General features: G+C 45.1%; 1 protein-coding gene across 1 annotated transcript in view; it reads left to right on the top strand.

Moving 5' to 3' along the window:
* The first annotated feature begins 769 nt into the window (after nucleotides 1-769).
* The window catches only part of CLIC4 (chloride intracellular channel 4), a 107,280-nt gene continuing 82,538 nt past the window's right edge, over nucleotides 770-25,511 (top strand). Inside the window, exon 1 of the mRNA XM_027841375.1 lies at nucleotides 770-932. Within this exon, the coding sequence (XP_027697176.1) occupies nucleotides 861-932 (72 nt within the window). The 5' untranslated portion in view covers nucleotides 770-860. The remainder of the gene's footprint in view (nucleotides 933-25,511) is intronic.

Below are 25,511 nucleotides of genomic sequence, written 5' to 3'. Positions count from 1 at the left end.
AGCTCTCAATCTGATGGGGGAAACAACAATGTATAAACAAGATAAATCGGGGGTAGTCTCAGAGGGAAGGCATTAAAATTGAGAAATGGGAAAAGCTTGTAGAACGCAGGGGTTAGAGAAGGAGGAGGTCTGAGAAGGAAGGGAGAGAGAAAGAGAGAGGGAGAAGAGGCAGGTCTTGGCTTTCTTTTAGCTTGTATTAGTGCCCCCACAGCACTCAGCACACTGCAAGGCACACAGTCAGCTCTTAATGCTTGTTGACTGAGAAAAAGAGAATGAAGGAAGTGGGTAGAGGGGGAAAGGAGAGAGGAAGGGGATAAGGGAAAAGTGGTGGTGGGAGTTGGGGAAAGAGGATGAGGAGAGGGAGGGAGACGAAGGGGACAGCCGGGAGATTGTGGAGGAGGAAGAACGAAGGGAATGGGGATGGGGAGGGTAAGGGAGGAGTGAGGAGGGGGGACGTGGAGGGGGCAAGTGGAGCGGAGAGGAGGAGAGGGAGGGGAGGAGGAAAGCAGGGGCGGTACCGAACAAGGAGAGGGATGTGGGCGGGGCGGAGGACGTGGGCGGGACCAGAAGGAGGATGGGCCGGGGCTCGGAGGAACCTCGGCGTGGGGATAGGCGGAGGGGCGGGCGGCACGAGGCGCACCGGCCCCGCCCCCGCCGGCCGTTAGAGTGGGCACCAGCGCCGGCCACCGCCTCCTCTCAGTCGCGCTGTGCGGGCAGAGCGTCAGGTAGGTGCCGGAGGGAGTCCGAGCGTCCAGGAGGGAGCGCGAGAGCGAGTGCGAGTGCGGGAGCTCGAGCGGGCGGAGGCGCGCGGCCGGACCAGTAGCTAGCAGCCCGCGGAGCCCGAGGACCCGAGCCGGGCCATGGCGCTGTCGATGCCGGTGAACGGGCTGAAGGAGGAGGACAAAGAGCCCGTCATCGAGCTCTTCGTCAAGGTGAGGGGCGCCCGGGACCCGACGGGAGGGACCCTCGGGGAGCACGGAGCGGGGTCCAGCGTGGCCCCTGCCGAGCCCGCCCGCTTGCCCGCCCAACCGGCCCATTCTCTCTGCCGGGCCGCCCGCCCAGAGCAGCTCCGGGAGACCCAGCCCGGCTCCGCTCCTGCCGCGGAGCGTGGGGGGGCCGCTGTGCCTGCCCTCGGGGCCTCGTCCCTCCCGCCCTCCCCCATTAAAGGCTCCTTCCAACGGGAGACCACTGGGGATCCCTGGACTCGTGGGCTGGAGGGAACCTTTGTTAGAACGTGGAGTGTGTGTGTGTGGGGGGGGGGTCTCAGAGAGTGTCAGAGCTGGGAGGGCCCTTAGAACATGGGATGTCCGGGCTGGGAGGGCTCTTAAAACGTGGGTGTCAGACCTGGGAAGGATCTTAGAACATGGGATATCAGAACTGGGAGGGGCCTTAGAACACAGAATGTCAGAGCTGGGAGGGATCTTAGAACATAGAATGTCACAGCTGAGAGGGCACTTAGAACACCGAACCTCAGAGGCAGAAGGAGGGCTCTGGCACATAGAAGCTAGGAGTTGGAGCTGGCAGGAAGCTGGCAGCTTAGACCGGAGCTGGGTGAGTAGACCTTAGCTCTTAGAGTGTTAGAAGTGGAAGGGCCATTAGAGCCCATTATCCCACCTTTCCCACTTCCCCCATTTTGCACATGTTAACCGTGTGGCTTCAGAGGTATCAGTGACTTTTCCCAAAGTCACAATTAATCAATGAAAAAGAGATTCAAACTTTGGCCTTTTAACACTAAGTTCTAAACTTTCCGCTATGACAGGGTTGTGAGGGAGGTTTGTGGGTGGGTAAGATTCTTTCCCCAAATTAGAGTGTTTAAGGTGAGATTCTATTAGGAGCACCTTGTGGAGATGTGAAAAGCTGCTGTGATAAAACTGGCCCCCAACCTCTCCAGGTCCAGCCCTCTCCCGAGTCAGGAAGACCCTGAATTCAAGTCCAGCCTCAGACACACACAAGCTGTGTAATCATGGGCAGCCATTGCACTCACTGCCTCAGTTTGCTCTACTGTAAAATGGGAATAATAACAGCACCTACCTCTCAGGGTTGTTGTCTTCAGTTCAAATGAGATCTCTGTAAAGCGCTTAGTGCAGTGCCTGGCACATTGTAGGTCCTTAATACATGCTTGTTTCCTTCTTTCTCTCCCTTCCCTCTGTTTTTCCAAGAACCCTTCTGTGCAGAGTTCTTTCATGGCTTGTTTTCTTCTGGTTAGGGGATTCCCTGTGGTCCTTAGCCCACTCTGATCTTCTTCCTAGCTTTGTCGAAAGTCACTAAAGCTAAAATGTGCATTTATTGGCAGCTCCTTTCGCCATGGAACCAAGGGGAGCTTAAGATAGATACAGAATCAGTAATATCTAGCCAAGACGCTTTTGAGGAAAGAAATGTTTTTTTGAGAATAAAACATTTTAGGAAATGGCTCTCCAGTGGAAAGATTTCTGGGTTTAAAGTCAGGAGACAGCTGAGTTCTAATCCTGCTTCTGGTACTTCCTAGCTACATTACTGAGCTAAGTCACTTGACTTCTCTGAACCTTCGTTTCCTCATCTGTCAGATAGGGCTATTGTGAACCTCAAATGAGATAAAGTCTATTCAGAGTTTTGTTGACCTTAAAAAAGCGCTATGTAAATATAAGTTATGATTCATAGCATTAGAAAAAAAATAGTAGCTTCTGTAGCTTTCTTATTGAGCTGTTTGGACTGGCTGGGATTAAAATATAACTTTTTGAAAAATTGCTACAAAAATTGATCCATTCCCTAGCCTCTGGAAAAGATAATAGAACTTTGCTAGTTAATTCTTTGACCATCTGGTTTTCTTCTTTCTCAGACATTGAGTATTTGCATGATTCAACATTTTGGCCATGGTAGCATGTGTTGCTATCACAGGACCAATTGTGTGTTGTCTTTTGTTTTAGCAGAGAAATTGTGATGACAAAAACATCCTTAGCCACTGTGGATGGGGGTTTTACACTATTCTTTTTCCCCTTGTTGCTTCACAATATTTTGCAGTTTCTAGACTACCAGAATAATTATTCATAACATCTCTCCTTTTTTTTTTTCCAGTTCTTGATATTTTCACTCTAAAATGGGAGGGGAAAGAATTTTTACAAGTGTCCGGGTCTGGGGTCAGCCTTTTTAAAATCTTTGAGGTTTTTTAGCTTGGTTTGTTAAAGAACAAAGATTCTCTTAGATGTTAACAGCAATTAATTCAACATTCACTCATTCAGCAAACTTTTATTAATGATGGCCAGTTGTATACCAAGTTATGCTTTGGGCCATCTTAGGAGGGAGATGTAACATTTAGATAACTGTTTCTGCCCTCGTAAGGCATAGACACGAGCACAGGTCACTGTAATATATATCACATGACAAATAAGTTCAGACTTAGTGCTGTGAGAAGATGGCTGGGGGACAGGTTATGCAGGCTGGCCATCATCATTCCAATGTCAATGTAATTCGAAATTTTGAATTTATATTTCTCCCTCTTAGGAATTTTCTGAGTGAAGAGCAGGGAGGGAAAAAAAAAGAAAAAAAGGAGTGAAAGGTTTGGGAGAGAGGGTGCTGTCTTGCAAGTGATATAAAAGTCCTCAAATGGAAGATTTTCTTTCAGATATGGTTTTACCTTTTGGGTCAGAGAAGGACCAGCCAGTTAAGTAGCTACAGGTCACTCCATGGTTTTGGAGGTATTTGGGGTGGCAGGTCTTCCCTTCAACAGGATCTGAAGTTAGACAGAAGGGAGTGTTTGGAGGGAGGGCAGGGACAGGTTCTGAACCTTTTCTCTTCTTGAGTGCCAGAAGCCTAGTTTTAAATTTACCAGTTGGAATGGAAGGGGAAGGACCAGTTGAGAGACTAACTGGAGCATACCTGGATTATCTTAATATGGGCCAATTGTTTTGTTAATCAACCTGCATTTACTCTTTGTCCGGTACTTCTCTATTCTCTTGTCTGTCCTCAAGGAGCTCACATTCGAATGCAAACAACTCTATTATGAACCAGATTTCTGCCTGGCTTGGAAAGGATAATCTCAGTGGGTAGGCACTGAAATGAAAGAGGACTGGGGAAGGAAGCCAGGAGGTGGAGATGAAGAGAGAGCTTCTATTCTATATGTGACAGCCTTCCCTAGCAGTTCAAAAACCAGGAGCAATGGGATGTTACTTTTTTTTTTTCTCAGATTCTCTTTTCAGAACCCATGTGGGAAATATTTGAGGTGGTGGTAGTGGACTATTTAATTAATATTTTTTAGGACACTGAGGGTAGAGGGAGATTGCTGTTCATGATGGTAGTGTTACAAACTTGTTCTGCTCTGAATTTATAGCAAAACATTATTATTTATGCTTAGAGCATCTAACCAGGATGAAATAGACTTAAAACAATGTTTTTGGGGAGATAGATTAAAGATCTTTGAATGACCTGTGTAAGACAGTGACGGACACTGGATTTGGAGAGAGAAAATTTGGGTTCCAATGCCAGTTCTCTGCTACTTATGAGCTTGGTCAAGATACTTTTCTGAGCGCTAGCTTCTTTATCTATAAAATAAGGAATAATAATATTTGTCCTGTCTACCTTGGAGCCTATTGAGGAGCCACTGACTTAGTTCTGTGAACTGCTATGTAAATGCCACCTATTTAGGATGGAGAGCTAGAAAAGACTTCAGGGCTGTTATTTTTATGGATAAGGAAACTGAAACACATGGAAAGGAAGTCCTAGGCATCATCCTAGGATTGGGAAGCTCAGAGCTGGAAGGGACCTCAGAGGTCACTCAACCTCATTCCCTCATTTATAGTAAGAGCAGACTTAGAGAAGTAAGGTGAATCGCCCAAGGTCATGAAGGAAATATACATAAAGGAGGGAGAAGGAGAATTTGAATCCAGGTCTCTGGATCCCCTTAATCTCTGTCTTTAAATCCTGTTCTTTTTGTTATTAATGAATGAATGAAAAAGGATTTTAAAATGCTTACTATGTATGTGTCAGGCATTTTGAAAATTTATTTTTTAAAATATTGCCCAATTACATGTAAAATTCTTTTAACATTCATTTTTTAAAATTTTGAGTTCCAAACTCTCTCCCTCCATCCTGATCCTCCCTCTTCCTTGAGAAGGCAGGCAGTTTGTTATCGATTATACATGTGAAGTCATGTGCAAAACATATTTCCATATTAGCCATGTTGCAAAAGAAAACAGACAAAAAAAAACCCTTAGAAAAAAAAGTAAAAAAAGTGTGCTTCAGTCTTCATTTAGAGTTCATCAGTTTGCTTTCTGGAGGTAGATAGCATTTTTCATCATGAGTTCTTTGAAATTGTGTTGGATCATTGCCTTCATCAGAGTAGCTAAGTCTTTCACAGTTGGTCATTGTATAGTATTGCTGTTAATGTATACAATGTTTTCCTGGTTCTGCTCATTTCACTTTGCATCAGTTCATATAAGTTTTCCCAGGCTTTTCTGAAATGATTCTGCTCCTTATTTCTTACAGCATAATAGTATTCTATTACAATTACATACTACAACTTGTTCAGTCAATCTCCAGTTGGTGGGCATCCTCTCAATTTCCAATTCTTTGACACCACAAAAAGAGTGGTTATAAATATTTTTGTACAAATAAGTCCTTTTCCATTTTCTTTGATTTCTTTTGGGATACAGACCTAGTAGCGATGTTGCTAGATCAAAGAATATGCACAGTTTTATGACCCTTTGGACATGATTCTAAATAGTTCTCCAGAACAGTTGGACTAGTTTACAACTCCACCAACAATGCATTAGTGTATCAATTTTTCCACAGCCCCTCCAGATTTGTCCTTATCTTTTTCTTTTAGCCAATCTGATAGTGTGAGGTAGTACCCCAGAATTGTTTTAATTTTTATTTCTCTAATCAGTAGTTATTTGGAGCATATTTTTCATGTGACTATTGAGAGCTTTGCTTTCTTCTTCTGAAACCTGTGTCTGCCATTTTTCTAAGTGTTAAATAGAAGCAAATAAGACAATTCTTACCCTCAAGGAGCTTACATTCTAACAGGGCAAGACTACACAGATTGTGGAGTGATGGTCATTATATTAGGAACTAAGACATAGGATTTAAACATTTCTCATTTTAAAAATGAGAAAACTAAAGCTCAGATATCCATTGAGGGGAAATCTACTCTCTCTTAAGGAAGCCTGTTCCTCTCTGGTTGAGATAGCTCCACTTCTTATATCAAGCCACTGTCTTGATTTCATCAGCTCTTACCTATTTCTCCTAGTTTTGCCTTCAGGTGGCCAAACAGACCAAGTCTAATCCCTGTTGCATGAGACAGCCCTTCAAATGCCTTAAAATGGTTCTTGTGTCCCTGGGACATCTTTTCTTTTCCAAGCTTTCTTCAGCCCCATATGGCTGTTTCCACACAGAACAGTAAGGCACTAGTACAGTCAGTCAGTGCAACCCTCATTTATTATGCGATCGCTGTGTCTAGAATATCATGCATGGCACTGAGGAAGACGGAAGGTCCCTGAGAAGTAGTAGGCCTTCCTCCGCAGGGGGAGTTAAGACTCTTATTACCCAGTTCACATGGACTACTTGTGCCCTACCTGTGGTAGAGCATTCCAAGCCCGTATTGGTCTGATCAGCCACAGCTGGACACGCTGTACCTTGGCTCTAGCTTAGTGAAGTCATTTTGGTCCTCTTGGAGAACGAAGGACAACCAACCAACCCAGTATTGCATGGACAATAAGTCTACTGGAGACATATAAGCCAATAGAGATGACCTTTAGGCCTGCCTGGCTGGTGCTTGTTCAGTGGAATGGAATTCTCTAAGCCTGCATGAACTCCAGGCCCTTCACCTTTCTGTTTGCCCTGCTTTGAACATTCTCCAGCTTATCAACGTCCTTCCCCAAGCATGGTGCCCACCAGTGATCACCACTGGGGTCTTGCCTGGAAGCCACACATCTCCCATTGCACCCCAAGATTGTGCTGGTTTTTTGGGCAGCCATCGCACCTTGTTGACTCCTGAAGCTTTCAGTTCACTGAGATCCCCGGCCCTTTAACTGTAGATTAACTGCTGTCTAACCACATCTCCCCATCTTTTACTTGTGAAATTGAGTTCTTGAACCCGAGTGTTGGATTTCGCATTTATCCCTATTGAATTTCATCTTAATCAGTTAAACCCGACTTTTTAGATACTGACTGTAATTCCATGTGTCCTCAGCTTTGTGTCATTTGCAGATTTGAAATGCATGCCGTCAGGGCCTATCCGGGTTATTGATAAAAAACATAACCAGCACAGGGCCAATCCCTGATCCTTGGGGCCTGCCACCAGCAACCTCCTTTTCAGTTGCAGCCTCAGGATTGCAAGCTTGGGGCTACTTTGAAGTCTTCCTCCCTCATGGTTTGTCACTTCTGCCTCAGTAACATCTCTTGCATCCAGCCCCTTCACATGGCTACTCCCCCAGTTCAGGTCTTCATTCCCTCTTCCCAGGACCGTTGCAATAATCTAATTGGTCTCCTTGCTCCCCAGTTCAACCTTCACACTACTGCCAAAATAACTTTCCTAGGTCATAGCTCTTCTGTATCACTTCCCTGCCTCAGAGTCTAAGGTGGCCCCATGGTGCCTAGGGCAAGACAGACTCCTCAGCCTAGTGTTTAAAGCCTACAGATCTGCTTCCCACCTACCTTTCCAAATGTAGCCTCTTTTCCCCTGCATACACTGCATTCCAGCTCAGCTAGCCTGATTGCTGTCCCCCATACTCCTCATTCCGTTTCAGTTGCCTTTGCTACCCATGCCCAGAATACATTCCCTCCTCGCTGCCTCCCAATCAGAGCCTTTCCCCTCAGTCAGGGGACCCTGCGTTCTCCTTCCCCAAATTATCTCGTATTTGCTTGTCTGAATCCACCTGATTTCCCTCCACCAGTAAAATGTAAATGCCTTAAGTTGAGTTCCTTTTTTGTCTTTATGCAGTTAGTGCGTGACACACCGCATTTCATGTAGAGTATGTGCCTAATAGATGTTTGTCGAATTAAACCGAACTGAGTGCCAAGGAGGAGGCAAGCCATTCAGAAGAAAGAGGAAAAGCCAAGAATGGCCAGGGGGCTGGCTCTTGACATCAGCAGGAAGCTGGTGCAGGATTGATAGCCTTGGAAGGAAGAAGGCTGAAGATGGGAACAATTCAAACTTGTGGTGCCGGCCAGGCGGCTATTTATAAACGGCTGCCGACAGACGTGGAAAAACCTCCCTCAGCTCTGGAGAGCTTGCCCAGCGCCATGTCCCCTTTCTCAGGGTGCAGCCTTCTTTCTGGATCTCTTTTCCTAGACTGTCCTGGTCACTGGCAACTAGGACAGAACAAATGTCCGGAGCAGACAGGATCCTACTTTACTTTACCCAGCTAAAGTTGGACCAGGCCATACCTTATCTCAATGATGAGGGGATAGAAATCTCCTGGGAGAAGTTAGTGAAATAACTGAACCAAAGACACCCAGGTCAATTTAAGAGAATGTTACCTTGAGTCTAGAGTTTGGTAAACTTGCTGAGCTCCTTGAGGGAGATTTAGGCTTCTAAGCTTTGTATTTCTTGCTCCTCAGTGGGAATGGCAAGGATCTTTTTTTTTTCTTTTTTCCTAGACTTTCTTTGAAAGCTTATCAGTGGTTGTTTTAATGGAGCGCAAGTACAGGATTGGTTTTTTAAAGGTGGGAGAACTCAGGAGGAGAAAAGGTCCTAAACGCTCATTCAGTTTAGTGAATTGTGAATTCACCATCTCTACACAAGAGCTGGACTGACCTTTGGAGGTCCTCCAGTCCGTTGCTCTCACTTTACAGATGAGGAAACTGAGGCCCAGAGCTATGACAGACTTGCCTAAAGTGGCAAGTGCATTCTGAGTCTTGGAAGCAAAATAACAAATGACAAAATTTCCCTCCTGCCCCCATTCAATTGAACATTTCCAGTAAAGAGGTAAATAAGAGGAAAACCTGGATATAGTGTCCTAAATGAGACTCATGAAGGGGGGCTTCTAGGAGGCAGGAGGGCAATGACTGACCTGCCCACTTCCTGTACTCTTGGAGCTGTGGAGTCACGCTGGCTTGGGTTTTCTTGAGGAGGGACTAGAAAGGCCATAAAAGGGAATTGCGTTCGGCAGGACAGGAAGTGATTAAGGCATGAACAAAAATTTCTTCCAAGTAGGGGGGAGTCAGGATGGGTTTGGCAGTTCTAGAATTGAACCACTAAGCAGCCTTGCAAAGGATGGAAATAGCTCATGGACAGTAGCAGCCAGCAGCCGGGTCCTGATTGCCTTGGTCTCTAGCTATGAACTACGTATGTGTGATTAAGTCAGTGATGCAGTGGATGGAGCACGGGGCCTGGAGTCAGGAAGACTCAACTTCCTGAGTTCAAATCCCACCTCAGACACTTAGTAGCTGTGTGACCCTGTCATTTCACCCTGTTTGCCTCAGTTTTCTCATTTGTAAATGAGCTGGAGAAAGAAATGACAAACCACTGCAGTATCTCTTCCATGAAAACCCCAAATGGAGTCGTGGAGATGTGTACTTAGCCTGACTCCCAATTCTAACTTTTTACCTTGTCTTCATTTTTTTTTTTAAATCTGAAAATTAGCTTTAACTAGCCTCAGATCCCAGTCTCAGACACTGGTAGTGGGAATAGCAGTTAGCCCTATTTGAGTCCTCTTTCTGCTATTCCTTCATTCCCCTTTTCTCTTCTGGTGTTGTTTTTTTTAAAAGCACAACTCATCTAATTGCAGCCTTGTGAGAGCACTGTTCAGTGGCATCAAAGGAGCCTTCTGGGAAGGGCCACTTGGGTGCTGGGGAGGCCTGGAGGAGCTCAGGCTTGGGCCCAGAATGCTGTCCAGGCAGACCAGCCACCCTCGGAGAAGACGGAGCTCTTACTGTCCCACCTTGACCACGTTCATGTTCTGAGCTGGGGAGCAGCTCCTGGGGCCTCTGCCCTTCTCAGCAGCCTTCTGTGTCTCCACTGGATTGCTGAGGCATCCATGCTGCCTTCAGAGGGGCTTTCAAAGGGCTCCAGTTACAGACACTTAGCTATGGAGGGAGCACATTTATCTAGCATTCGGGAGGCAAGACATTAGCTGCTCCCCTCCCACTTCTTCTTCACAAATTGTTGATTGTGTTGGACTGATTGCTAGTACTCTAGTCAAGTTAGATTTTGATCTATTCACAGGGAGAAATCAAATCCATTAGGGGACATAGAGGGCAGAAGTGGGGGGAATAGGTGGAAGGTGTAGAGGTGGATGATAAAGTCAATGTGAAAGGGCTCTGTCGCTTATGATTATTTGGAAGTACTTTCCACAGGAAACTTCGGGAGAGAATAATGATTCACATTTTAGGTTTACAGTGTGTTTTTCCCACAACACTCCTTCGTGTTATCATCCTGAGTTTGACGCTTGCTTTGCCCTTTAGTAGCTGTGACCGAAGGCAATGTCACTTTACCTCTCCCAGCCTCAGTTTCCTTATCTGAAAAATAATGGTACCTTCCTCCCCGAGTTGTGAAGATCAAAGGAGAGGCTGTTTGTAAAGGGCTTAGCAAACTTACAAGAACTGGTGTTCTCTTTTACTTTACCTCACTGCCTTCTCCCTCCTTGGAGGGCTTTATGCTAAGGCTAGATTCTTGGAGCATTCTTACTCAGGAGTGATTTGTACTTTGAGGTCCCTTCAGATGCCAAGATTTTATGGAGCTCTGACCATGAAGCAAAGTTGTATGGGCCACTTGTCACTGACGTGGTATAGTAAATGTGGGGAGGTGGGGAGAAGCTGAACAGTGAATGGAAAATCAAGTAATTGGATGGATGCTGAAGTAATTAAATATTTTTAAGTGGCATCTACTAGAGGAGCATAGAATTAGGGCTATAAGGCGAATGTAAAAGGTTATTTAGTCAAACCCTGGTGTTTCATAGATGAGAAACCTTAGGCCTAGAGAGCTTCAGTGATTTCCCAAGGTCATGGGGTCAGCAAGGAGGAAAACTGGAATTTGAATCTGAGTAATTTGCTTTGGGAGGATAGGTAAGGACAGGAAGATTAACATGGAATTTTGCTAGAATAGGAGATTACTCCTTGAGAGCAGGGACTATTTTTTTATCCTTGTATTTTCAGAGTCCAGCCCCAGTGCTTTGTCCATAGTAAGTGCTTAGTATATGTTTGGTTTGGATTGTATTGAAAAACAAAGTCATGATATTGGGATTTTTTTTTGACCCCCATGTTAACCAAAGGAGAAAGAGCTGGCCTAGGAGGCCAGAGACCTGGGTGTGAATCCTGACTGCTAGTTTGCTGCAGGAGGAGGGAGCATGGGGATCCTCTAATCTAACCCCCTTATCTAGCAAATTGAAGTGACTCCCCCAAGGTGACAGAGATAGAGAGCAGTAGAGCTGAGATTACACTCCAGGTCACTCACTCTGAAAAGTCAGTGTGCTTTCTTCTACTCCTGTACCTCCTAAGCTTTAGTTTCCTTGTGCATAAATGAGGGCCTTGAATGACATAGTTATCCCTGTGATCCCTTCTCTCTTTGATGACAGATGATTCTAAGCTATCGGTGCCAGAGATGCAGAAGGGATGCCCAGGATTACTACTTGTACTGTTATTACAATCCATGGTGGCAAATAAACCTTCTTGGTTTCTTTCCCCCCTAATTTAATTATGGGAACGCTTAATTAAAAAAAATTTTTGGACCCCACTCTGATTTCATTGGTGTAGGAGACTCTTCTGTGGCCATGACGTTCACACCTGAGAGGGTTAGGGTTGCCCAAGGACTCTCAACAGGTTAAGTGACGTCCCCAGGGTTCTTCAGCCAGGATGTATCAGAAGCCTGTTATCTCTATCCCCCTACCCAGCTGATGCCTCTTGGCAGTTGGACTAACTCACCTTTTAATTACAGAGTTACGTATTGGCTCATCATATCTGACTTTCCCTAGAAAAGTAATGGCATATTTTCCTCTTGCTTTCTAGCATGGGAACAGGTATGTAGTGTTAACTGAGAGTTTACTCAAAATATTTGAAGGCTTCTCCAGGTGAGAGTGAATGGAGAAGAGCAGCCAGCCTATGAAAAGAGGGAAGAACTCAGATGTGGCATGGTGGCCCATTCAGGACTTGAGCTCTTTCTCCACTCCTCCCCCACTATTTTGGGTTTTGTGCAGTAGACTTTGATGTTTTCTGGGTTGGTGTTCTTACAAGCCAGAAAGGCCATTGACTTGATTTGATCTTTTCAAGAAAGAGACAAATTTACTTATTTTGTGAAATCTGGCAGCACCTAACAGGGCTCCAAGCTGTGAGGGATGGACATTGAGACACTGTGGTTGAAATTCAGAGAGAGCTGGAGGTGTCAATACAGCCTCTTTGTTTCACAGTTTTCCAGGTTCTCCTCAAATTATCATTTTGGGTCTTTTCTTTGTGTTAATTGTCTAATTGCGCTGATCATTTTGTGTTTGCATGTTTTAGTTCTCGTTACTGTGCTGTGAGCTTTTTAAGGAACGGCGAGGACCGTCTCAGTGATTTCCATCTTTGTTTCCTCAGTCCATTTGTATACAGTGGATGATTAATAAGTGTTTGAATTTAATTTGAACATCTGTGTGATAGAACCAGCAAACACAAGGATCACCCTAAGACCTGGAACACAGTAAATGCTTAATAAATGCTTCTTGAATTATTTATAGACCTGGGAGTTCACCCACTGAACAGGAAATGTGGGGCTAGATGAGAGGAGAAGCCTCTTTTCTCAAGGAACTTTAACTGTGCGTTTTCCTTTTTTATCCAATCAATTGATTATTCCACCAAAAATTTTACAGTTTCTTGTTTAAAGATGAAGACTATGTATGAAATTGAGGTGTAGTTGCAGTCTGGATGGGTTGGGATTAGCATTCAGGCTACTGTAGGTGGGCTTTGGATGTGTGGCCACAGACCCACGCTGTGGGTTGGAGAGGACTTTCTAGGCCAACTCCGCCAGTCTGGAGGGGAGTTTGGCATTGTCCTGACAAATGCCCTCCAGGTTTTGTCTGAAGACCTCCTGGCTCTCTGTTCTTTCCCAACTGAATTAAAACACCTTGCTTTTCTGACGTTTAACTATCTGTGAAAATGGGAATTACAGCCTGAAAGATGATTGACGTCTTTTCTCATTGTCTTGGGAGAAAGGAGAGATAAAGGAGCTGAGGGTGGCTTTTTAGTTAAGGCACTTATTTACAGACACGCTCTTATTTCTTTGGGCAGCACAATTTTACTGCATGAAAAACAAAGCACATAATGTCCTTAAAAAAAAAAAAAGCCGGCCTAATGGCATAGTACAAGGATACCAACCATAAACGTCCAGCTTCACAAGATCACAGACTTGGAGCTGGAAGGGACTTAGTGCATCCAGTCCAACCCTTCATTTTACAGTTAAAAATGCTTTTACTTCAGTGGTGCCGAGCCAAGTTACAGGCTCTGATTTTTATTTAAACTCAATTTAGTCTAGTAGGCATCTGTTTCATAGGTTGCCATGTCAAAAAACAAAAACAAATTTCCTGGTAGCCAGCCTTTTGGCTCGTCTCACATTCTGCCTTCTGTAGGAGACTGTCCTTTCTGAGATCACCTTCCGTTTACTCTGTCTGTATTTCCAGTGGCCTAATTATTTCCATGGCATTTGCCCTTACAGCTTTAGGGCCTTGAAGGCAGGGACTGTTTTTGCCTCTTTTGTGTGGTCCCAGGGCTTAGCAGAGTTCCTGGCTGTTATTAGATGATTAATAAATGCTAGTTGATAATGAACTTCTCCATTGGAGTTCAGGTGATTGAGAGTGTCTGGGCACATTCTTGGGGCCTTTCCTTTTGGTAGAATTGACTAGAGCTCGGGCTTGAAAGTCGGTCTAGGGCCACCTCTGTACTCTTCTCCAGTCTGGTATTGAGGGTTGTGATCTGCTGAGTCTAAGCAGCTGCCCACCCTGGTGAAGTGAATCTGTGGGATGTGGGCCTATATGCTTCAGTGTGGGTGCTCCCCCCGTGGCAGAGTTGGCAGACCAGCCAAGTAGTCTCATCTTTACTACCATTGTCTGTTGTATTTTGGGGGAGGGGGGATGAGGGAAAGGAGATAGATCCAGCTTGTGACTCCCAATGAGGAGACACAGTCTCTGCAAATGATGATTGGTACTTTGCCATTTCTAGTTTTAGAGAGAGTTGTCTAGGTCCTGAGAAGGGTTAGGACTTGCCTGGAGTAACAGTGCCCTAGTTTGAAAGAGTCTGGACTTGAATCTGTTGGTGATTTCCTCCCAGCAGGTAGCCTTCAGCTAGGAATTGCCCCTGACAGGCCCTCCCCCCCCGATAAAATGAAGTGGACCAGGGTCATGAAGGATGAGAACAGCTGAGTGGCTTACAATCTCGGGGGAGGAGAGCCTGAGCCCCTGGAGTTCTGAAGGACGTGGACCCATATCTGATAGCCTCCCTCTGACTCTAAAAGGTGGTGCCAGGGAAGCCCAGAATCTTCTTTGCCATTTATTGGTCGTTGTTTTTTAGAGATGGCCGGGCACTGACAGGTTAAGCTGCTTACAGCCCTAGTATGTTTGTGAGCCAGGACTTCACCTCATTTCTTCCTGCCTCAGAGGTCTGCTGGAACTGACACCTCTCATACAGTATACATACAAAAAAATCCGCAGTAATTTCTTTTGGTGGAAAGGAATTGCAGTTAGTGATCAGGAAAGACTTCATGTCAAAACTGGCATCTGGGCTGAATCTGCAAAGTGGGGCCCCAAGGTGGGGAAGTGAGGAGGAAGGGAAGCCTAGGTATAGGGACCATTTCTAAGAGCTTGAAAATTTTTGTTTTGAGCCAAAATTCTCTTAACTTCTATCCTTAGGTTCTGGTTCTCCTCTCTGGAGCCAAGGAGAACGGATTATATTCCTCCTCTGGAGCAGGCCCGCTCTTCAAATGCTGGGCTACAGCTATCATCTCCATTCCCTGCACATCCCCCCACCCCCATTATTTTGTTCTTCAGGCTAACCCTGAATAACCCCATTTCCTTGAGTTGATACTTTTAGGGCCTGATCTCCAGACCTCCTTTCTTCTTGGTTGCCCTCATCTAGACATACCCCACCCTGTTGACATCCCATGTCCTGATGACTGGAACAAGACAGTTTTCCTTCATTCTGGATTCTGTTCTTAGTTTTCTCAGAGGGTAGCCGACCCTGACTTCTAGATTGAATCAATCAGACGCAGGAACTTTTAGTGAAATCTCAGTCTTGCCCCCTTTCTTTTGGCTGCCATGTTGTGCTGTTGATGCTTTGAGCTTGCCCAACCTGCCTTATTGACGTTTTCAGGGTTTTCCTTGAGCTCAACGTTGGGAAGGTTCATTCCCTCTGGCCAGACTTCACTTTTTTCTCTGTTTCCTTTCTTATTTGCTCTCAGGTGAACTAAGGAATATTTGGCCCTCATTTTCCATATTTCCAGGGATGCTAGGAAACGATGCCCACACTTACTTTTCCTGATTCTGTGCCCAGCATGGCCTATTCTTCACATCCGCATGCCCTGGGCCAGTGAAGGACGTGGTAATGGAATGAGAGGATGTGGCTAGAAAACATCGGCTGGATTGGAAATGACTTATCCAAGGCTCTAGAGCTCGCAAGTAACAGAATGAGAATTTCAGTGGAGGGCATCAGTTTAAATTGTGGGAAGACCCAAGTAAAAGTTTGGCTTTTGTGCCAAACAATTGATCAAATCTAACCTCTATTTTCCCCCCTCCCCACTCCTCCTCTCCCTAACCCCCACCCTCAAGCTAGTAACATATAGTTGTGAAGTTACAGGCTTAGTGTAGACTGGAAAGGAAGGGCAACTGTGGCCTAGTGACTCTGCTGTATTCTTAGCGTTGATCAGAGGTAACATCCTGGCCCCATGCTGCTGGATTTAAAACCTGCTAAGAGTAAGAGTCCTCACTACTACAGAGACGGAACTCACGTATTAACTTTGTTTCATTGTTTTTGAAAGCGTGGCCCAGTTCCCTCTTGCACTCAGGCTGCTGCTCTGGGCAGGGCTCCTTCCAGACGCTGTATGCCTTCTCCTGAAGCCAGTGCCTGACTCTGTTCTTGAAGATAAGCTTATCGGGGAAGGAGGGCATGACACGGCCTTTTCTTGGGGAGGGCTTTTAGTCTGAGGATGATCTTCTAAGAGTAATGTCTTTTTGCACCTCAGAAATGACATTGGGTCATGGGTAAAATGAATCTGTTTGACATGTCTTCCTAAGACATGTACTGTCTTCTTTGCCGGCACCATGGAAGACTTCTGATGTTTCTGGTGCCTGTTCTTCCAGCCTCCTTTTTCACCAGGAGTTATCTCATCATATTAATAATTATATAGTGCTTTCAGATTCACATAGAGGTCATCAATTTAAATTTCAGGAAGACCCCAAGTCAGAGTTTGGCTTTTGCACCAAAAACAACTGACCAGACCTACCCTCTGTCCCCTAGTCTAACCCTCCCCACCCTCCTCCCCTCAGAGAAATGGAGTGACTAGCCCAAGATAACAGAAGCGGTAGTGCCAAGACTTGCTCTGAAAGCCCTGGAGAAATGGCAGTTATCATCTTGCCCAGGATTTCCTGAGGGATTCTGATAATTGCTGTAAGGCTAGAGTCAGCAGCCTGGGAGAGCTGGAAGAGATCTTGGAGATCACTCGATATGGATTCTTAGGGAAGTCTCCTTACCCCTTCAACCCCTGGCGTGTGCTGCAGAGGGCAGTGAGGGCAGAGAACAGAAGATGAGGACGCTTCATTCAACTCCCCCAGCATTTCTTCAGCGCTTGGCTGCCAGGCACTGCGGTGGGTACCAGGGATGCAGTCACCAAATAGTGCCCACCCTAAGGCACTTCTTTAAACATCTAGTAGAGGCCTCAGAGAGTGCTGAGTTAGGGAGCGAATGTTGGGAAGGAGCTGATGCTGGTGAGGAGAGCTCAGGAGGGCCAGAAGGGATTTTCTAGCGCTCTGCTGGGGGCCAGAGGACCGCAGGAGGAGGAGGAGATAGCTGCCAATGGAATCAGGGCCCAGGTGCTGACCTCTTACTCTGAGTCTGGCTTCTCTGCCGAGGAGAGTGATCTTTGGACCAGAAAGGGCAAACCAAATCGCTGATGGGGAATTTTTATGCCCAAGATAAGGGTGGAGAGATAGTAGTGGGAGACTTAGTAGCCTTTGATGGGTTAAAGTCATGTGGCCCTGATGAGCTGCACTGAAAGAACTGCTGGGTGTGATTTCTGAGTCATTCACTCTTGTCGGTCTTTGAAAAACTGGAGAATGGCAAAGGTCCTTTTGTTGGGTGTCCGGTCCTAATTTTCAAAAAAGTGAAGAAAGTGGAATCTCTAATAGACTTCTGAGTTCTTCTGCATCCACCAAGCTTCAACAAAGTCCAGCTCTGATTTCTCATTTTGGTATGGAGGTTACCTTGGATTATTGAAGGCTATGCTAGCAGAATGGAGGTTCTGGGAGGTTTTGTCATAGGAAAGGGAAGGGAATAAGTATTTGTAGAATGCTCATTGTGTGCCAGGCACTGTGATAAGTACTTCAAAAAACATATCCTCTCATTTGGTCTTCACAGTAGCCTTGTGAAATAGGTGCTATTATTATCCTCCCTTAACAGTTGAGGAAACTGAGGCAAATGGAGGCTAAGTGACTTTCACAGGGTAGCACAGCTCATAAGTATCTCAGGCTGGATTTGAGCTCAGGTCTTCTCATTCCAGACCCAGAATTCTATCCACTGCACCATTTAGCTACTCCTTTGAGTAGGGGAGTGCTACCAGACTGTTTTCTAAGGACCAGCCTAGCTAGTACAGAGAGGCATCTTACCAGGAGGCCAGCCTCTTGGATGAATACTTTGGACGTGTCACTGAGGAAGTAAAGAGAAATCCAAAATAGCCTCCAGCTCTGTGTAGCCATCATTGGCTTCTGTAAAGAGGCAGGCTGGTAGAGAAGTAATCTCTTAATGTGAAATTTAGACTCTCCACAGACTTCAGCTTTGCATTTGCTACTCTAAATGTGAGATTCCTTTTTCATTGACCATTGTGTGGATATGGAACTGGAACATGACAGAGAAAAGATGTCCCTAAAATCTCCACAGGTTTAAATGTTGGCCTGAACCTGATAGAGATAAATGTAGATACCCTGTTGTGTTCACAAAACCAACTCTCCAAGTACAAGGTGGGGAAGACACCACTGGACAGCTGGTCATCTGAAAAAGATGTGTCCATCTGTGTGGCCTGCAGGCTCAGTGTGTAGTTAGTGGTGTGCTAGGGCCTCACCAGAGCGAATTCAGTCTTGAGCCCGAAAAGTGTGAGCCTGCTGGACTCTGTTCTGGACCTGAGGCCAGAGAGCCTAAACTATCTTGGCCAAGGTCAATAGCTTTTTACCCTTAGAAACCTTAGGGCCAGATCTTGAACCCAGGCCCTTTGACTCCAGATCTGGTGTGCTTTCTATTGTTTCTGCTGTATTCTGCTGCCTCAGACTTTTGCCAATTAATTATTAGTACTCTAAACCTCAGATGGAAGTTAAGAAGGGGAAATCTTTTCTCCAGCCTACCTGCTTTATTTAGAATAGATGGATTCCACATAAACTTGTACATTTTCACTGCATTTCTCACTAGTGTGAGATGGGGTTAGGGCAGAGAGTTTCTTTAATGGTGTCATTCCAGTGGGGGTTGGGAGAAAGGGAGAAATCATATGATTGTTTGAGAATTGCTGCTTGAATGTGCCCATTAACTTCATTTTGTGTTGGAAGCCAAAGCAAACAGCTGAGCAGGAATTGCATAGTGATTTGTACAGTTTAAATGATAGATGAATGTTTGTCTTAATGGGTCTTGATTCTAGCCCAAAGGGTGGAGGGGAGGGGAAAACCTCCTTTTCTGGTTATCCAGATTATCCTCCAACCTTTGAGGTGAAGGAATATGGGTGGACCGTAGGCAAGTGACCCAACTGCTCACTTGTGTCCTCCAAGCCAGGAGAACTTAAAGTTGGCACAATCTTCAGCAATAATGCAGGTGAAATGAGGGAGGTGATGGTCCTAGCCAGACCTCACTGGGAGCAAAGTTTACAGACTAGCAGCTTTAGCAGAGGATGGCTGGGATTGGGAGAACACTTAAAACAGCATTCTAGAGAAAATCTGTTGGAATCCCTGGGAATGTTCAGCCTAGAAAAAGGATGCTGTGAGGGGAGGCTGGATTGTTGTCTTCAGGCATTTGAAGAGCCGCTATGCAAGAGAAGGGGTAGCTTAAACTCATTCTGTTTGGCCTCTGAGGTTCAAACTAATAGATGGGGTCTGTGGTGAGGCAGATTTAAACTCAGTGTAGGGGCAGGTCCAGCAGCCCTTGGTAACAATTAGAGCTGACCCTCAGTAGAATGGTACTGCTTTGTCACTGAAGGTTTTCAAGAGGAGGTTGAGTGAAGGATTATCAGGTTTGGGGATATATGCACGTACATATGTGCATGTATGACATGTGTGTATATCAATATCTTTATATAATCTAGGTGAACTCCCAGGTTCCTTCCAGTTCTGAGACTTCTGACTTGTTTCCGATAGTAGGAGTTATAGGCCTTTCCCTTAACAGGGCATGGTGGCAGCTTCCTCCGAATGGTCAATAGAGGACTCTGATTGTAGAACATTGCTTTTTTGGGGGTAACATCCTGATAGATGCCAGTATTTTTTTTTTAAGAAAAGCACAGATAAAGCACTCCATGAGTTCTAAGAAAAGGATTGTTCTCAACTAAGGGAATCAGAGCATTCTTCATGGAGGATGTGGCATTGAGTTGAGTCCTGAAGAATGAGGACAGTTTAACAGAATTGGAAGGTGAACATTCCAGGCATAGCTAAATAATATAAGTAAAGGTTTGGTGGCAGGAAAGCACAGGATTAAGAGGGATTGAATTGTAAGTGGTTGAGTCCAGCCGGAGCATGAAGGATGTGATGTAGTGTGGGGGGCAGCCGTGAGTGAGACAGGCCAGAGAAGGCAGGTGGCACCAGATTGTGAAGGCCCAAGATGGCAGCTGAGGAGAAGCATATGATCTGTGATCCAATATGTACTTAATAAATTGTTATTAAGAAATAAGAATGCGAAACGGAAATCTGTTATGAAGCCTGCATTGGTGTAAGCGAGAGATTGGGGCCAGGCTGACTGGCTTTTGTGGTAGTTGAGTGGTCTAGATAGACAAGGATGGGATAAGTCGAGCTAGAAAGGAGGAGGGATGTGTAAAGGGGAACATTTTCAGACATTGTGATCACCATGGCCTGCTTGGAGGGGGAGGTGAGGAAGGCCACGGAACCAAAGGTACATCAGGTGTGAGCCGATGAATGTTGTTGCTATTGAGAAAATTAGGAAAAACTGAAAGAGGAGTGACTTTTGGAGTAGAGAAGCTCGTGGTGCATTTAGAGTTTGAACCCCTATCTGCTGGCTCTCCAGCTGGGTTGGGTGTAGATTTGGGAGATACAGTTAGGCGTTTTTGATGTGAAGGAATGTTTGTGATCCCCATGTAAGGTCTTTACATTGTCACGATTAGGGATCTGTAGATTGAAAATTATTATACAGACTTACTGATCATTTCTCTGACAGACTGGATCTGGTGCTATGGAATGATTCATGAGGCTATCACAGGGTTGTAGGAGAGTGTCCTGAAGGAGTCAAAGGTTATCTTGGTGTTGGGCCGGTACTTACTTTACCTGCGCTTTGTAAGTGGGGGGATCCAAGAGAAGGTTCCTGGCAGAGCATATTTTTGTTACTGTTTCACAGCTCTGTGGGTTCTTTTGGGCTTTGACTAGAAATGAGTAGGGATTTTTCTCTACTCTGAATTGGAGCAGATTTGAGGGCTCAGCACAGATGAATTCCTGGTTCAGTCTTGTACGTATTGCTGACATGTGGGTTGTAAACCCTGACCCATCCGGTGCTTATTAGGTTGCTTAGGAAAGCAAAGTTAGGTTGAAGTCTGCAGCCTCCCCTCCTAAGGTCAGCTGTGTGGATGGCTTCTTTAGACCTTGTAGCAAGGGATGAAAATATCAACCGTTAGTTTAATCGGCAGGGTAGCAATTGTCTCACGACAAAAGAACAGAAGAAAGAAACCTGGCATGTTCAGGCCTGTCCAGTAGCTTGCTTGTAGCACGTTGGAGGAATGACAACTCACCTCTCTGTCTGACTTGACAGCTCACAGAAGAGCGTGTCTGTCCCCCTTCTGAGGTAATTAGTACATTTTATAGGTGGAGAAACTGAGGTTTTGGAAGAGAAGTAACTCTCGGACTTGACCCAGGGTGTCATCATTCTAAGGCCGGTGTCCTTTGTCAGCTGCGTGCCTGGCCATTCTGGGGGCCCTGGCTTTGCAGCCAGAAGGTGAGGGCTTCAATCCAGGCTCTCTTATTTATTAGCCCCCTCTCTGACCTTCAGTTTCCTCATCAGTAAAACTATGCGAACACCTTGCCCGATTTACCTCTCAGGGTGGTTAGTGGGGCCAAACGAGATAATCTGTTGAAAGCATTTTGTGAACCTTAACATGCCACGTTAAAGACTGTCATGATGATAGGAATGGTGGCGATAGCCCTAATGATAAAAAGCCTTGAGTCTATTGAGCCTACTTATGACCCTGAACAGATCACATTATAATAACTTGGATCTGTCTAATGCCTTTTTCCCTAAGGCACCCCAGGCATTTAAAACACTTCCTTCATTCTTAATATCATAGTATGTTAGGGTGAGGTCAGATTCTCTTAGCCGGAATTTTGAAATTCCTCTCTCTGATCAGAACCTCCTATCTTTCGATTTCTTCCTCTGCCTCCTTTCTCTTAAAACTACTTTTTATCATCACCATGGACTCCAGGCCCTCCACCCCTGTGTGTTCTTTTGGGCCTTCATCCCTCCTCTTCTCTCACTTTCCTTCCTCACTCCCCTGTCTCTGCCCTCCCCAATCCTTAACAGCCACACCTTGCCAGACCCTGAAAGTGGCTTTATCCCCGTCATCCACCTTCTCCTGTTTTATTTACTGTGTAACTGAATCCTGGTCACTCAGTGGTGATGACTGTGTCCGTTACAGATTTTTTGTGTCAGTTTGTTGTTGATCCGGCCTTTCATTCTTCCTGACTGACTTTCCAACTGCTGTTGTTCCAGACTTCTTCTCCACTCCTACCCCCCAACCTCCTGTCTTTAGGAGGAAATGGGTTCTTCTTTAATGACTTTATTGTCTCATTCACACCCAGAAGCCCCCCTTGGTCATTGTCTATTTGCCCCCTCTTTTGCTCCAACCTCTTTGGAAGAGGTGAACCTTTTCCTTGTCAAGACTAACCTTTACTTGTGTTTTGAGCCCATCTCCTCCTGGCTTCTTGCAGCTTTCTAGATTTCTCTAGACACTTGTGTTTGCATTTAGCAGCTCGTTGATGCAGTGGATAGAGGGCTGGGCCTAGAGTCAGGAAGATCTGTGTTCAAATGTGGTCTCTGATGCTTATTAGCTGTGTGACCCTGGAAAAATCACTTAATCTCTGTCTTAGTTTGCCCAACTGTAAAATGGAGATAACATTCAAATAGTAAATGGGGATATTTCCCAGTATTGTTGGGAAGATCAAATGAGATACCATTTGTAAAGTGCTTAAAACAGTTCCTGGTACATGGTAAGCACTTAATAAATGCTTGTTTTCTTCCTTTATCAGAAAGGCTGGAAAGTCTTCTGTTTGACTAAAAGTCCTTTTTTCCCCCTATTAGATTTGTCTCTGGCTTGTGGGGTAAGTTATTCTTGGTTGTAAGACACAAGCCTGTTTCTTTTGTATTTTTTTTTGGAATATTATATTCAAGGATTCCCTCTCATTTATAGCAGAAGCTGACAGGTGTTGTGTGATCCTGACCGTAATTCTTTGGTACCCTCCCTAAAAATACTTAACAGTATTTTTTCTTTCACATGTGAGATTGGATTTTGGTTGTTCCTGCTGGTCTGTTTTTTCTCAGACTTCTTTGCTCATCATCCTCTTCCTATCCATCAGGTATGGGTGTCCTTGAAGGGTCTCTCCCTGGGCCCTTTACTTCTCTCTCTGCATTCTTTTGTATGTATGTATGTGTATATGTATTGTATGTATGTATGGTGATCTTAGTGTCTGTTGGTTCAGTAACCTATGTGTAGGTGCCTCCCAAATCTCTCTACCATCTTTTCTCTTTCCCTGTGACTCTTATTTCCATGCCACCATTGGCCTTGCTGGAAATCTCTGCCTGGATGTTTTGTCAGCATCTGAAGCTCAGGATGTCCAGGGTAGAACTCATCGTATTTCCCTTGGACCTATCCCTCTTCTACATTTCTGCTTCTGTCAAAGTCACTACCATACTTGTAGTCACTTTAGTTTACAGCCTGATTGTTATCCTTGATTATCCCCTCTCCCTTACAGTCAATTGCCAAGTCTTGCTGATTCTTCCTCTCTCAGATCTCTTGTATTTATCCCGTTCTCTCCATCAGTATAGTTACTGCCCTACTGGTTCCCTTCACTTATCACTCACTGCGAAAATAGCCTGCTAAGTGGTGTCCTTGCTTCCAATCTCTCCCATCGCTAATCTACCTTCTTCATATCCATCATCTTTATATTACTAAAAGTCTGATCATGCTTGGTTGCCATTCCCTCTCTTACAAGTCTTCAGTGGCTCCCTGACGTTTAAGACCCTACACAGTCTAGCTCCCGTAGACATTTCCAGTCTGATTTCCTCTGCAGCACACTCAAACTGTCTAAACCAGACGGTTTCTAGCACACAGGGGCGCCGTCTTGTTCTCTGGGTTGTCCTTGGAATGCCCTCCATCCTCCTCTCCACTCTTGGACTCTTTAGTTGAAGACTTGAAGGCCTTTTCTGACCCCTCTAGTGATTGTTAGTACTATTCTTCATCCTCATGTGACTTTCTGTTTTCATGTTTATGGAGCATGTATTGATTCCTGAGAGCATGTCAGCTCTTTATTTTTGTCTTTGTATTCCCAGCATGTTGCACAGTTCTGGCACATAGGCACTTGGTCAGTGCTTGTTGATTAATTGATTGTTTATCCAGTCAAAGGCCAGGCCAGGTTGTTTCCTCCCTATAGTGTGTGTGTGTGTGTGTGTGTGTGTGTGTGTGTGTGTATGTATGTTTTTTCTTTAAATATTTGTTTGCATCTTGAATTTTCACCTCATTCGTGCTCTCTTCATTTTATTTCCCTTACTGGATCATTGCAAATCATATTTTGAGGCCCTGATATTTTGTGGGTACAAGTGCTCCTTTTGCCAATGTAACCCTGCAAGTGTCGGTCAGTTTTCTTCAGAGTTCCTGTGGCTAGTCTGGGGATGAGCCTTTCTGAACTCAGCTGATGAGCCACTAATGCCAACACGTGTGTATTGTTCTGTTAGATCTATGGTCAGAGTTCTTCCAGCTTTGCTAGAACCATCAGAACTTATGTCTGACTGGCAGAGCCACAGTGAAGCATCAGAGAACTTTGGTGAAGGCTGAAAACAGGAACAAAGCACCAAGGCCTTGTGAAAACAAGTCAGGAGAGTGTTAAAGCATTCGGCTGGCTTAGGCGGATGGTTGGGTTCTTCTTTGGTGGCTAAGGAAGCCAACTGGAAAATTCCATTACTTTGCTTGTGTGTTCCCAAGACCTGGTTAATTAGGGTTTTGTAAAGGCCTTTTAAGTTCATATAAAGAGGCTGGCTAGTAGCCTCTGCCTTGAGTGTGGGATTTTCATTTGGTGGTCAGGGTACTGTCTTTCTGCCTTGGAGATGTGGGGCCTTGCCGTCTGAGGGAGCTGCCTGTTTATTATTGGCAATCTTCTCTGCAGGGTGTTCTTCTGAGTAACTCAAGCTTAATCCTTTTATTGTTGACAAAGAGCCAAGCAATTTCTTTTTTTGGACAGAGGAAATGCCTATCAGTTTGGGACTTTAAATATCCATATTAGGTATAAACTAAATATAGGAGTGTAATCCAGGGGTGAAGTCACATCTGTGAAGTTTCTTGAGCTTGGTTAGTGAGATCAGTGAGTACTTTTGGGTCAGCTTCAGATGTTTGTCTCCTCTCCTTTTCGACCATTGCAAATATCCCCAACCTGATGAACTCTAGAGTCTGATTCCTTCTGTCCCTTCTTTGGAGAGAATAAAAGAAAGAGAGGAACCAAAAGAGAAAATCACAAGAGTAGATTTTAGCAGCCTGATCTAGGGGCAAGAGCATTGGCCAGACAGGGAGCCCAGGTACCAATGCAGTCACTCTCTCCTTATGATTGGGCCCTTACTCAAAGCCTCTTCCTTTAAGTGTAGGGGTATTGGGATAGATGGTGCAGCTGATGGTGTGCCCTTTTTAGTTCCAATAGTTTCCAAGTCAGAGCTCCCCTCTGTTGTATCCACATCACCACGTGTTTGAGGTTTGGTTTTAGCTTTGTTGGATTTCTTGGCAGTTCAATTTCCTGTCAGTCTGGGCACTCCTGTTTTGAGTAAGCAAAATTTGTGTTGCTCAGTTGTACTCTTGAAATCTTGTTCAGATTTAGGCCCTCAGTTTTGCTAAGTGAAAGCAGGGTTCTCCTGATGTGGCTGGTTGATCCACTAGTTAGAATTAGAAATTCTGCTGGAGCAGAAAGGCAGTGAGCCTCCCA

This window comes from Vombatus ursinus, unplaced genomic scaffold, assembly GCF_900497805.2.
Source record: "Vombatus ursinus unplaced genomic scaffold, bare-nosed wombat genome assembly UNPS02014859.1, whole genome shotgun sequence".
In the NCBI taxonomy this organism is placed as follows: domain Eukaryota; kingdom Metazoa; phylum Chordata; class Mammalia; order Diprotodontia; family Vombatidae; genus Vombatus; species Vombatus ursinus.
This window is presented reverse-complemented; position numbering and strand designations above follow the sequence as displayed.